At 39.4% G+C, this 13071-nt stretch overlaps 1 protein-coding gene across 1 annotated transcript; it reads left to right on the top strand.

Annotated features, from left to right (window-relative positions):
• Positions 1–793: 793 nt before the first annotated feature.
• Positions 794–2405, top strand: LRRC30 (leucine rich repeat containing 30). The gene has a single exon (XM_057397377.1). It carries the CDS (start codon positions 1283–1285, stop codon positions 2177–2179), a length of 897 nt encoding a protein of 298 aa, XP_057253360.1. The 5' UTR covers positions 794–1282; the 3' UTR covers positions 2180–2405.
• Positions 2406–13071: the final 10666 nt, after the last annotated feature.

Below are 13071 nucleotides of genomic sequence, written 5' to 3'. Positions count from 1 at the left end.
TCACCACAGATCCACTGGAGAGGAAAAGCCCCTGAAAGTCCTGTACTATTTACTGCAATTTTCATCTGGTTTAAATGGTGCCTGAAGTTTTTGCATATCCTTTTTAGGTTCCCTTTGAGTTTAAATTCACTGCAGATTCCTGTAGCAATACAATTTCTTTTCAGCAGCAGAGCTAGATTCAGCTGTTGTTGGGTATTATTATACCTCAGTGCTTCCTTCCTCTCCCATCAGTTCCTCTGTCCTGGAGTTAAATGTCACTTATAGTTTGAGCTATTTGACTGCTAGTCCCCCTGTACCCCAGAATAGCCCAGAAAGAGAGGAAAGTTTACGGGGAAAGGAACATAAGTGGCACAAAAGATTGCAGACCCCCAAATTCTCACTAATAGATGTGAAAGCAGCGCAGGATATTTAGGACAGAGTAATTTGGGCAGAACTGTGTGGTATGACTTCTCACACTTGGCAACGTGGGTAGCAAGCAGTCATCCAAGTGGGCTCAGATACCACTGGAAAATGTCATTGCTGCAGTGAGGGTGGTACCCTTTCAGAAAAGAAAGAGGCCTATCCTAATCTCAAAGGGGATATAAAAGTTAACACTTTTTATGAGCATTAACTTTTTCTTCCCCCCTTTTATTTTTAAGTAAACAAAAAATAAGGACTCACAAGAAAAAGTCTTTACCATCATTTTTACAATGTGCAGTTTTCTGGTGGACTGGTAACTACTTCAGTGAAATCAGGAACATAAAAATAATTGGGAAAATATCCTTTAAATCTGAATTGAAATGATGGCTTCTTTGTTTGCTTGTTTTCTTCTATAGCTTGCTTGCTTGTTTTTTGAAGTCACTCTTGTTAATTGTCCTGTAGCCATGGTATGAACCAGATAGCCAAGAAAGCTGACATGGTGAAGTTATATACAGCATCCTTGTGACCTTTTTCCAGTGAAGATACATATCTGTCCAATAAAGCCCAGGCCAAATGACAGTGACAGCTGCCTCATGGCATTCAGTTTGAATTGAACAGGTTTACTCACAAGTCAGGAGCAAGTATTTCATTACAGCCTGTGCACCAAGACCAGCATAAGCCCCCAGAAGTGAAACTTTCCCTCAGCAGCTATGGAAACTGCCCCGGTGGACTGAGATGCACTTCACAGGCTCCTCCTTGTCTCCTTGCTTTGACTTTCCTGCCTCCTGCAAGCTGTCATCCTCTGTTGGCATTTGCATGTTGGTGTAAGCACTTGCAAGGGAAGAAAACCTCACTTCATCTCTCAGGAGGGATCCAGGGTGTTATGGGAACTGAGCACTCAAAGAACGAGGGGCGAAGGAGCATGTGTTTTCTGAGGAGAGGTCCAAAGTTGCCTGCATGGGAAGATGCTCTTCTCTCAGGGAAAGAGCCTAAGTCACTGCTGAAACAGGGATTGCGTTATGTCAGCTTGAGCCTTATAATGAAAGGGATGACCAACACACCTGACTTCTTGTGGGGACTGCCTGAGGTGCAGAAACTGAACCTTTCACACAACCAGCTGGTGGTGATTCCTCCTTCACTGGGGAAACTGGACAGGATAGTAGTGCTGAACTTGGGTGACAACTGTCTCAAGTATCTGCCTAAAGAGATTGGGCTGCTGAGGAACCTCAAGGTCTTGTTTATCAATATGAATTGCCTGACAGAAGTGCCAGCAGAGCTCAGCTTGTGCAGGAAGCTGGAGGTTTTGAGCCTCTCACACAACTGCATCTCTCAACTGCCTTTGAGCTTCAGCGACCTGACAAATCTGAGGAAACTGAACCTCAGTAACAACAGGTTTGTGCAAATTCCCCTCTGTGTTTTTGCACTGAGGAATTTAGACTTTTTGCACCTAGGGTCCAACAGGCTTGAAAACATTGCAGACAGTGTCCAGTATCTGGTCAATCTGCAAATCTTTATCATAGAGAATAACAACATACGCATTCTGCCACGGTCTCTCTGCTTCATCACCACTCTGGAATTACTAAATGTTGATTACAATGCTATACAGACTGTCCCAGATGACCTCTACCTGCTGCACCAGCTGCCACGCATTGCATGGAACCCAATGGACAAAGGTCTCCACATCACCCACAACCCTTTGTCCCGTCCTCTGCCTGAGATCATAGAGGGGGGGCTGGATGCCCTCTACACCTATCTCAGGAATAAAAAGGAGCACAGCTGAGTTTCTGCCAAACTTGGGATTAAGCCTGTCATCAAGACTTACTTGTATCGGAGCACTTCCCTGCACTGGCATTTCCACTTCATAACGCCCGGACATTGAAGACTGTGGATGGCTTTAGTAAAGGTTGAAGGAAAGCAAGTAAAGTATGGTGGTCTTGATTAACTGTGTGAAGAATAAACTTTCTAAAAGTAGCCACCTCTGCAACCTTTAGTTCTGGTGTGCTTGGGCTTTTTTGGGTTGTTTTGTTTTTTTTTTAAATGGAAAACAACAAACTTGTGATAAAATATTTGCTCTTTGTTTGACAGAAACAAATTAAGTCAGACTGCTAGAAGTGCAGAAATGTGTATTTGCCAGTTATTAGGTTAGAGGTATATTAATATAAATTGGATTTACTATATGTGATTGCTGTTGCACTTTAACTCCTGCTCACTTCTTTATGCGAAGATAAACCGCTATATAAACAAACACTGCTATCTAAGTGACTCTCAAGGAGAATGTTCAATTTACTTTCAGTAGTGAATATATCCTGAGCTATATTAGCTTGCAGACAGTGTATTACTGGCCAGTTCAATACCATTTGTTGTTTACCCCCCAGCTCTGTGCTAGACTCTATAAATTACAGGTGAAGATCGCTGCTGAGGAGGTGATTTCCTAGGTTTTTGGAAGACCCCAAACTTCCCCAAAGTCCCTAGTTCCCTTCATGAGACATTCAGCCTTTCCCAAGGAGCCTTCTAGGATGCTGGCAGTGGTTCATCACATCAGCCAGGAGCAGCACGCCCATGAAGCAGAGAAACGAACATGGGTCCTTACTCCTTCAAATGGAAGTTGTCAGATGAAGTTGCTCATTACTAGATGAGCAAGTGCACTCCATTTCCTTTCCTGCATCCCTGCAATCAGAGCCATGGAGTAACTTTACTCAGGAGGCAGTACTTGTCTAGAGGTGAAATATTTCTTTCAGGAAAAGCAGTCTCACACCAGTCATTGGCTTAAGCGCTTCAAAACTAAATACTTATTTCTGTGATTTTCAGTATTAGCCAGTAGCATAAAATTCAGGTCTTATGTGGTTTCTTATATTGATCTTCTGTGAGTGTCCTTCATCAAAGTTTTATCTGGTAATAAAGAGGCAATATGAAAGAGCTGTTAACAATTTATGCAACCTGGGTTTTTTTGTTTTCTCACACCAGTGTAAAACAGAAGCAACTCTGTTGAAATCAGTTGAGATAAATGCTTGCAATGGCAGCATAAAAGAGGAATGAGCCTGTAATTCTTGGGCTAATTAAGAGTATTCAAAGCCACTTTTAAAGTGCTCCCTATCCTATGTCAAATCTCAGGAATCAATGATTACTTTCTAAAACATAATTTGCTTGAAATTATGGAATGCTGTGGAAGGCTGAGCCTGCTTCTAGTGAACTTAATGGACAACCCCTGGCTGAGGGAAAATCTCTTCAGCAGAGGTAGAAGAAGCCTGGTAACAGCCAACAATTATGTAATTCATAGGTAGATGCAAGCAGACACAGATACAGCACCTTTGCCCATGCTAATATTTTAAGTGCAGTATTGAACATAGCAATGAAGAATCAGTGCTCAGAGTATATTTCTTTCTGGGGCTGTTTACCCTGATATTTTATTATATTGAATTATTTTGTGTATCATTTCTTATCTTAATCGAGAATTTCAGTGTTATGCCCAGGAATCCCAGTTTCCAAGTGTGCAGTCAAGGACGAATCTTACGCTTCTAGCAAACAAGAAAACTTTTTGAAGAGCACATCTGCTTAAATGCAAACAAACAAACAAGACAAGTAAACAAACATCAAAGCAGGATTTTTGTGACTCTTTTTACTTAATGTATGTTTCAAATGCAAAGATATATTATGTGTGGCTTTGCGGACATATGTCACCCATGCAATGAGATTTATAACAAAGTTCCAAGTTTTTAAATGAAGAATGCACCTAATAAATTAAGATGTGATTCAGTTTGTGACAAGAAATAAAGCTGCAATTATTTATAGAAATACCAACAGACAATTCTTGGAGGGGATTAGACACAGATTATTAACTTTTATAAATGTCCAGTTCATATCCCTAAGCCTGGCATTCATGTAAACACTGCAGTCCTGCAATAGTGCTTTGCAGGAAAATTAGACGCCTGTGGCATTAATCACCTGATAAGATTTTCCATATAACAGTATCCAGGATTATATGACACCAGATAGCTGCTGATATGATCTGACTAGAAGAGGTATGCACAGTCATTTACATGGAAGATGTCAGGCTGGACTGTGTGTTCATTAGGATACCGCTACAGAGGGTGAGAAAATGTGCATGATTCAAGAAAATGGTCTCCAGACAGGGGATTAAAAAGCAAATTTGACATAATCAAGTGCATCTGGAGAAGCAGATATAATATGAAGTGCAATACCAATAGTTTAAAATTCAATTATTCAATTGAATAATAATAACCTTTTACTCAAGCTAATAAACCTTTGTAAGCACATGAAACACATAAAAGTCTCTGCCTTCTTAAACAGAATAATAAAAGTAATTGAATAAATGGTACCTTAATGAATAATTCAGATTTCACCATTAAGAAGATAATTTCTACTGAACTGCTTTAGTCTTTCATTCCTCAACCAAGACCCTTATAAATACCTTTCTTGGAGATACAGAAAATGATCTCACATGACTAAAGGTCATGTTCTGAATTCTACCCTTAAAAAAGACTGTATATCACTGTAAATATGTAGAAATATCCATGAGAGGCAAATAAAGACATATGTATTTGCGTCTGAGAGGAAACAAGATAGAGAAAGCAGTCAAGAGGCACAAGAGGGAGGTAGAAAGTATGATGTCACACCCTGGCCCTAGTTTTGAGCCGGGCATTAGCAAAGAATTGGTGGATTTCAGCATTGTCATCTGATATTAGCTGTACACATGACAGGGAATAAAGGAGCTGAAACACTGCAGGGACTGTAGTCATATCTCATAATATGTGGTGACAGTACCACTTCTACGTGTATATTAAATGATACAATTTTGACTCACAAAATTTCAGAGAACTATACACAGAGTGTTATATTTGTTACTAGTACTCACTGAAGTTTTCTCACCTGAAGCTCACAACAGCATAACTTTTGATGCATCTATTATTTCTATTGCTATTGGTGGTGTTGGTCTTCAAAGGAATAGAAGAAATGGAATCCACTTGTGGAAAAGGATACTTTCTTGGCAGGGTGACTTTTCTATGGTTACTGCTCAAAGAAGCTCTCAAAAAGCTTAGAAAAATTCTTGATGTGGATGAAACAAAGGGCGAAGCACAAGAGCAAAGTGGAAAGAATATAATCAGGGGTCAGAAGGTTGGGATAAACGTAGTATACAACAGGGCTATACAATTTGTTCCCCAGATATCATCAAATACACAGGTGGTACTTTTGGTGAGGTGAACGGATTCTATCTATTTTTATTCTAAATCGAAAAGAAAGCTTCTGTGAAAAGTTTCAAGTCTAGTCAACAAACAAAGCCTTTGAAAACTGAAAGGTTTCTGGCTCTTGGCCTACCCAAAGTTAGTGGCTTCAACTTTGACTGAAAGGAAAATGTTTTCATCTAAAGTGTTGCTGTAACATCTTACTGGAAGTTAAAGCTGAAATGAGTTTTACCTGCTGCTCTGGGGTTACTGGGCAAACCTGCTATGTGGACAAACTTCCTTACACACTTGTGACTTCCCAAAATCTATTGCAATTTCCCAGAAACCGCATGGGGCACCCATGGACACATAGTCTGTCCAGGAACACCGGCCTGTTATGCGAGCATAGCAGCAAGAACTACAAAGACCAATTTCTAAGATGCTCTGGGATGGCATTTCAAAACAGAATTCTTCAGATTCCAGATGGAAGCTAGTAAAATTTGGGTTAAATATGTTACGATTATTATTTTGGTTGAAAAATGTCAACTTTTTTTTTTTTCTAACTTGCCAATATTTTCTCCATAGTTTTCTTCATTTTCATCAAAACTCCTTTTTTTTTTTGTCAAACCCAAGAACAGTTTTTAGGTATTTTTACTATAACGATATGCAGGTTGCAGCTTAAGCTTTTTTGAAGATAAATGAATTAATTTCTTATTACTATGCTGTAGCTTCAGGAAACCATATCCTTCAGTTAGTATTTTAAGAAATTTACAGTCATCATTTAAGTGAAGGAGGATGCATCAAAGAAGTATTGCATTGATCCTGCAAAGATCTGAACATGTTCTTTACTTTGCTAGACCAGCACATTACTTGAAAAAAAAACCCGTATCACATCATATAATTTACACAGGTAGAAAAATCATTGATACTTCAGCTTATGTCCTTAACCAAAGGGAAAAAGAAGCTTCTAAGGCCTTCAGCAGATGAGAGGTAAATAAAGAAGATAAAGAAAGAAAGCAAGGAAAATGACCTATACATCTGGCCAGTATGGTTTCACCAAATTCCAGGGGTAAATTTGCTGCAGAATCTTCAGATGATAGTTCTTGAGTGATTCAAGGAGTGCTTCAGTCTGCCTTGCACAGTTCTGTTAAGCATAATTAATAGGTATGAAAATAATTATATAAAATTAACACTATATAAAGGGGTTTTAAATATTAAGAAAATAGTCATATTATTATGTCACGTGTTTCTATAGTCCACATATGTGGGAGATGAAATACTGAAACACCTACAGCCAAAAGAAAACTGCTGCTGACTGTATAGAAGGGTCTTCATTTATATGAGAATATATACATTTACCATTTTATATATGGCAATAAAAAAAGATTTAAAGACTCAATAGATGTTTAAATGGGTATGAAGCTTTAGATATATTGGGACAGAGGTACACTTTAATATTTGTATGTGGAGTAAGCCTGAAAATCCTTTTATAAAACGGCATAATCCTTTCTCTGTACAAGTAAGAGGCAGAATAATAATTATAAAAGATGAAAAAAGAGACACTGAAGCAGGCCTCTTTAGAAATATATTAGGTTATCTGAACACCCTGAATATCCTAAGAGGAAATCAAATTCATATAAAGATCTTTTTAAAGTGGGAATTACATAGGAAATGTTTTTTCTCTTTCCCAGCAATCCAGAGAAAAGCAGACTGCTGACAATATTACTTTAAAACTCTTCTTTCACTCCCATACCCCCATTGATTCCATGTATTTGTCTGTGGTGATTAAAGGCCAACCAGCCTTCAAATAGCATCCCTCATCACTGTCTTCTGCAACCCAGTGATACTGACAGCGTCCTGCACCGATACAATCACCTACTGGACTGAATAACTTTTCAGGGTTTAGTGACAAAGCCTGAAATTCATACTCCAATGTTGGAGTCACATCATGCATAGCTAAAAAAGGTGGTTTCCAGTGAAGCAGGAAGTGTAGCAACAGTTTTAGAAAAGGTCACTGCAAATTATGCTGCCTCATAAAGTGAGCTTACCCAGGCAGACTGAATAGAAGACCAAAGGGCAGAGCTTTATGTTTTCCTGGGGCTCAGATACCGTAAGTTCATTGATGTATAGCTTCTTTTAATTTTCACTTCCCAGACATAAAAAAATAATAAATTTCTCTTTTTTTTTTTTGATACAACTCTTTGAGGGAAATACACCCTGCTCCGTTCTATGCTGGATCTGATGTCCAGCCTCTGCATCATGGGTGTAGTCACAGAAACAGCAAATTGCTATTCCCCTCCTGCAAAGCCAGTGTTGACAGGTGAGGGTGGGTGTGAAAATGTACCAACTGTCCAATCCCTTACCCCTACACCTATACAAGGAGGGCAGGACAGGGGAGGCTGGCAGGCTCTACAACCACCAGTCATGAGACTGGTAACCTACCCAAAACAGGCTCCATGATCACAACACTAACCTGATGCACCTGCCCTAGAGGTTTCAGAGAGTGGTTAGTATCCGGACACAGTTTCTATGGTTGATAGGGAAAGATAGGTACATTACTCCTGGGAGGCACTGGAAAAGAAGTATTGCTCTAATGCCCTACGTTGTCTCAGGGTCTCTCTTTGCTGGCTAGAAATTGCCCCAGGACGTCTGCAGAAATTGCCCCAGGATGTCTGCAGACTAATTTAGGCATCTGAAGCAAGGCCAGTGAAGCTGTAGGGTACAAATACTTTGCTTTGACTTACAAATACCTCCCTTTGCCTGGCCTTCCCTCTGCAGCATGAATGCAAAGGACACGAAGCACTCTCTCTCAATATAGTATAACATTCAGACTTACTGAGAAGGGTTAGAAGATACATCAGAAAAACAACAACAGACCTATAATACTCTGTGCCAAATGCTTTCAATGGCATAAAATTCTCACTAGTTTTCTCCCTATCTATTAAAATGCTCCACCTCAAAGCAGGGGTACGCACGGCACATTTGAAAGAAGTCTCTGTAGTTTTCAGAGGTGGCATTCCAAAATCAGCCAAAAAAAAATGTTTACCAAGTGAGTAACAGCAAAATGACAGTAAAAAAATCACTTCCTTCTAGAAAACAAAGCTATTTTCATTATACTTTCCTGGCTTGGTTTTGGTCCTTTTTGTTTTTAGAAACATAATGGAAGTCTCTGTATGTATATATGGGGGTTTGTATTGGTCCATGCGTGTACTTGTATTTCCCCAGTAGGGAAAATAGAGGCTATTAATGGTTCCTAAATTGTTTCCCGTGTAAGCAAGTCCTTCGTGGCATGAAGTAATATAGTGCCCTGTAAATGGCACTGATGGGAGAGCTGAAGAATCCAGAAGAATAAAACCTTCACTTTGGGAAATTCATTCAACTGAACGTGACTTGGTTAAGATAGTGCTTTTCCATAGCCATTTCTGTGCACAAGCATCCTGTATATCTTTCAGCACACTTACCTTCTTTTTCCAGTTAGAAAATAACACTGTAAAGAGCAGATTGCAACATGGTGTTTGTGTGTTCTGTCCACATACAAATAAAGTTAAATATACTAACCTTGAATTCAGTTCATTAAAGAAAACCCCCTCTGAGCCTGTATGCGTATGCATTTGTGTGTGCATATCTTTGGAGGTATTTGGGAGGTTTTTACAAATCTTTGCAAGGTTGTATCTGAAAAATATGTGTGAGCCGACTTAAAACTAGCATATTCCACTGCAAATGGAATGCTGGTAATTTAGCATCAAAATAGGATTTAAAACACATCATGGTACATTACGTTGCTTTTGACTTTCCAGGACATGAAGTTTTTGGGGTGTTTTAGAGTCCATTGGGACTTTACTAAGCAATGTGGGATTTAAAATATGGGAGAATTTGAATTAGTTTGGGTTATTTTGATCAATAATCATACAAGCAGGTACATTCATTTTCTGTTAGTCACTAAAAGTTTAGTCGCTCTTGCAGTGAACTATTTGAAATGCATTCTTTAGCCCATCAAATAAGAAAAGAGGTTAAATTCTACACAGCCTGATCTGTCTAAGAAAATATATAGATCTGACACCAAACTGAGTACTTTTGAAGTTCAGTTTGGAACAGGTATTTTTAGAAGGCTCAAAATGAAAAGTTCAGACAATCTTGCCACCCAGTTGTCTGGGCTACTCCTAGAGACAGTGGTGATCACCCAGGGGTTGCAGAAGAGAAAGCAAATGAGTGCCCTTAGCCACACTTGGTAAGTTTTCAGTTTCACAAAGCCCGTATCGGGGATATATTTGATTCATTTCTCGTTTGGCTCAAAGTTATTAATTTACAGTGGTTAAGATGGCTCGTCTTCCTTGGACTGGCATGCAGATATTAAAGTGCATGGGTGAGAAAATTCATCCAGCATGTCAAAATCCTCATAAGGACTAGCCTTAGAGGAGGATATGGAAATTTACCAGGGACTCAGAATTCTCCCTGGTGTATCAGGGGTGTCCATTAGAGAGTCTATTTAATGTTCTTAGGCTAGACTAATATGTTGCAAAGCAGTGACATTTCAAACCTAATCTGTGAAGCTAATAGCTCTTCTCAGCAAGTCATTTTCACATTTACATCACTTTAGCATAGCCAAGATTTGGATAAAGATAAGTATCTTTTTTTTTCTTGCCAGTGTAGCCAGGGTGATGAGTCACCAAACTGGGATTTCTGCAACAGTCCCCCCTCCCTCTAGTAAACCCCAAACCAGCAGCTGGCTATTCTGAGCAGGACCTAGGCTTGTGTGTATATTAAACAACAAATACACAGCAGAAATGCCCCATGTTTGCCTTGCCACGGTTCATACCAGCAACAGTATATTTAAAAATATCAAATAAATAATAAACATAAAGGGGGGCAAGGGGAAAAGTATTACCACTTTAGAAGCTACTGCTGGCATCTAGTCTTTCTAGAAAGAAGCCAGGGCAGCTGAAGTACAGCTTCTTCTATATTAGCTATCTGCATTTTCTCATTAACTCTGTTGCCTTTTTCTTTTCATTTGTCCTTTCTTTGTTTTATTATATTGTCTCTTTTCTATTGGCATCCACTCTATTTCTTTTTTTTTTCTTTTGCCTTTTTGTTTCATATTAATGAGTTGCAACATTTTTAATTAAAGCTGAGGGCTTGACTGATGCCAGTTCAACCCTCCTTTTCTGAATTTGCCCTCCAAAACAAGTTAATCATTAGCAGAGGCCTCTCTTCATCAACTATGCTGGGGGATGACAATAACAAAAAAGAGAAAAAGGAAAAAAAGGAAGAAAAAAACCAAATAGAATATGTGAAAAATGGCAAACAAGCCTCAGGAAGCAGTAACTAGCCAGAAGAGCAGAATATACTTAGCACTTAGTGGCATTTTTCTGTGCTCTGTAGCTCATAAATACTCAGTCTCCAATACAGTTCAAGACTGACATTTATGTTAACCAGTTACCAAAGGGCTATTGCAAATATTCAAGACATAGGAAAGAGTCTATACACAGCTGTGAACAAACAACAAGTCCTGTCCTCACCTGATTTATAATCCAGAGATCCCTCTTGGTTCCTATGAAGTTCTACATGAATTCACTGCCTCTGTTACTTGTATTTTGGAAATGAGGAATTTTTGGTCCCCTTGTTGTCATATTGCTACAGAATGATTTAGAAACACATAAAAGCAGGAACAGAGTCACTTGTCTAGCTCCAGATTTTGCCATGTGCTGAAGATGGTGAGATTTATGTCTAGTTCTCCATTTCTGCTGTAAAAATGCTCCTGCCTATCTCACTCCCTTTCACCTGTGTGTAATACATTCCTACTCTTTGGTATTGATCCTTTAAAAGTTGTAGCCTGAAGCTGGAGCAAGGATGCATAGCCACGATTTACAAAGGAAGAGTGGTGACAATCACACTGTTCACAGAAAGAGGGGGAAAAAAGGTAGGATAAAGAAAAGGAAGACAACAGGATCCAGTAAAGAAACACAAATTTGCTTTCCTAGTTTGGACTGACTCAGCTGATCTGCATATGCGGTGTGCTGCTCAGCACTGCCTTGCCATGATTGTCAGGCAATTAGGGGTTTGGGTCTCTCCTTGAATGGGGTACTCACCCCAGCAAAGCAGGATCAAGAGAACTGCCCCTACAAGCCTCACCTTTTATTGAGTACAGTCAGAATGGTAGGCATGCAGAACTGAAGAGGGACAGACCTGCTGATCTTATGGTATAAGGTACAGTAACAGCATAATAGTGTAATTTATCCACATTCTGAAAAGAATCAGTCAGGGTTGAAAATAATGATCTTGCTTACTGCTGGGTGCTTGAAGGTGCAGCCAGCTCCATGGAAGGTGGTGCTGCATCAGTTTTGCACTCAAGGGAAGGGTACGAAAAAATCTTCTGCCTCCAAGGACAACCTCCTGGTTTAGGATCCTGAAAATCAGAGATAGATTTGAGCCAACCATACCAGTTTAGAAGTTGTTTCTCAGCCTGACACTACAAAACATAAGTCAAACCGCAGTACAGTATCACTGAATACATGCAGTTAGAGTCTTATGACATAAAAGCAGGCAAATATTATGACTAGAAGGGCATTTTAATATATTATACTCTTACATCGTCATTCGGTGTTGAATATATGAATTATTAAGCACGATATAATAATTCCTCTATTAACATGAAAATGTTCACATTTTTAATCTAGAGATCTCACTGATGAAGCATGATTGTTCAACATCCTAGATGGCAGCTTTCTAAATTATGTTATTCCCCATGGCAAGTGAAAGACAGATCACAGACTTAATGGAAAGAACATTTTTGTTTTCCCTGATGAACAATGGGGTTTACATTTCAGCCCTCCAGCAAGAAGAGTTACTCATGATACCTTCTAAATTAGTACCACCTCATAAGTTGCACCCAGGGTACTTCCTAAATTAACAAGTAATACATTTAGGAATCCCTGAAAGGCTTATTATCTCCTGTCTAATATATCATTATCACTGTATATAACTCCCAAAATAGTGTGCCCACCCCTTCTTCTACTGAAAGATTCCCATAGGTTAAACAGGGCATTGTAGAGGTCCATTTCTGGCTTCCCGTTATACTTCTGTTTCTGCAGAGGAATTAAGACTAACTGCGAAAGAATCATTCCCCTGGCCTTTCAGTTTATGTGCTTTCGTAGCTGTGGAATAACAACAGAATTGCCACTCCATTATGTTATCATTTCTATTTGATGGTATAAAAGTAAATGCTATATTCATAACCCCACCCAGAGATGAAAAAGAGCTGTCGTTCCAAGGTTAGGGTATTTGCTTCTGTATCCCAAGTCCTCCTGGCTGTTTTACATACCTATGCTGCTGCAGTCATCTTTGAGCTGCCCGCACACCTCTGTGTCACCACTCAGGATAACGCCAGGAAACAACATGGGGTGAAGAAGTGCTGATCTAACAGTTTGCTTTGGGAAGTAGCTGCTCATTAACATGCTCTCAGTCTGTCATGCTTTGAGATGCTGGTCAAAGGTGT

This window comes from Pezoporus wallicus, unplaced genomic scaffold, assembly GCF_028554395.1.
Source record: "Pezoporus wallicus isolate ANWC-B61680 ecotype Strahan unplaced genomic scaffold, APGP_CSIRO_Pwel_v1 contig_227, whole genome shotgun sequence".
NCBI classification, from domain to species: domain Eukaryota; kingdom Metazoa; phylum Chordata; class Aves; order Psittaciformes; family Psittacidae; genus Pezoporus; species Pezoporus wallicus.
Note: the sequence above shows the minus strand (reverse complement) of the source record. Positions and strands in the feature narration are given on the sequence as shown.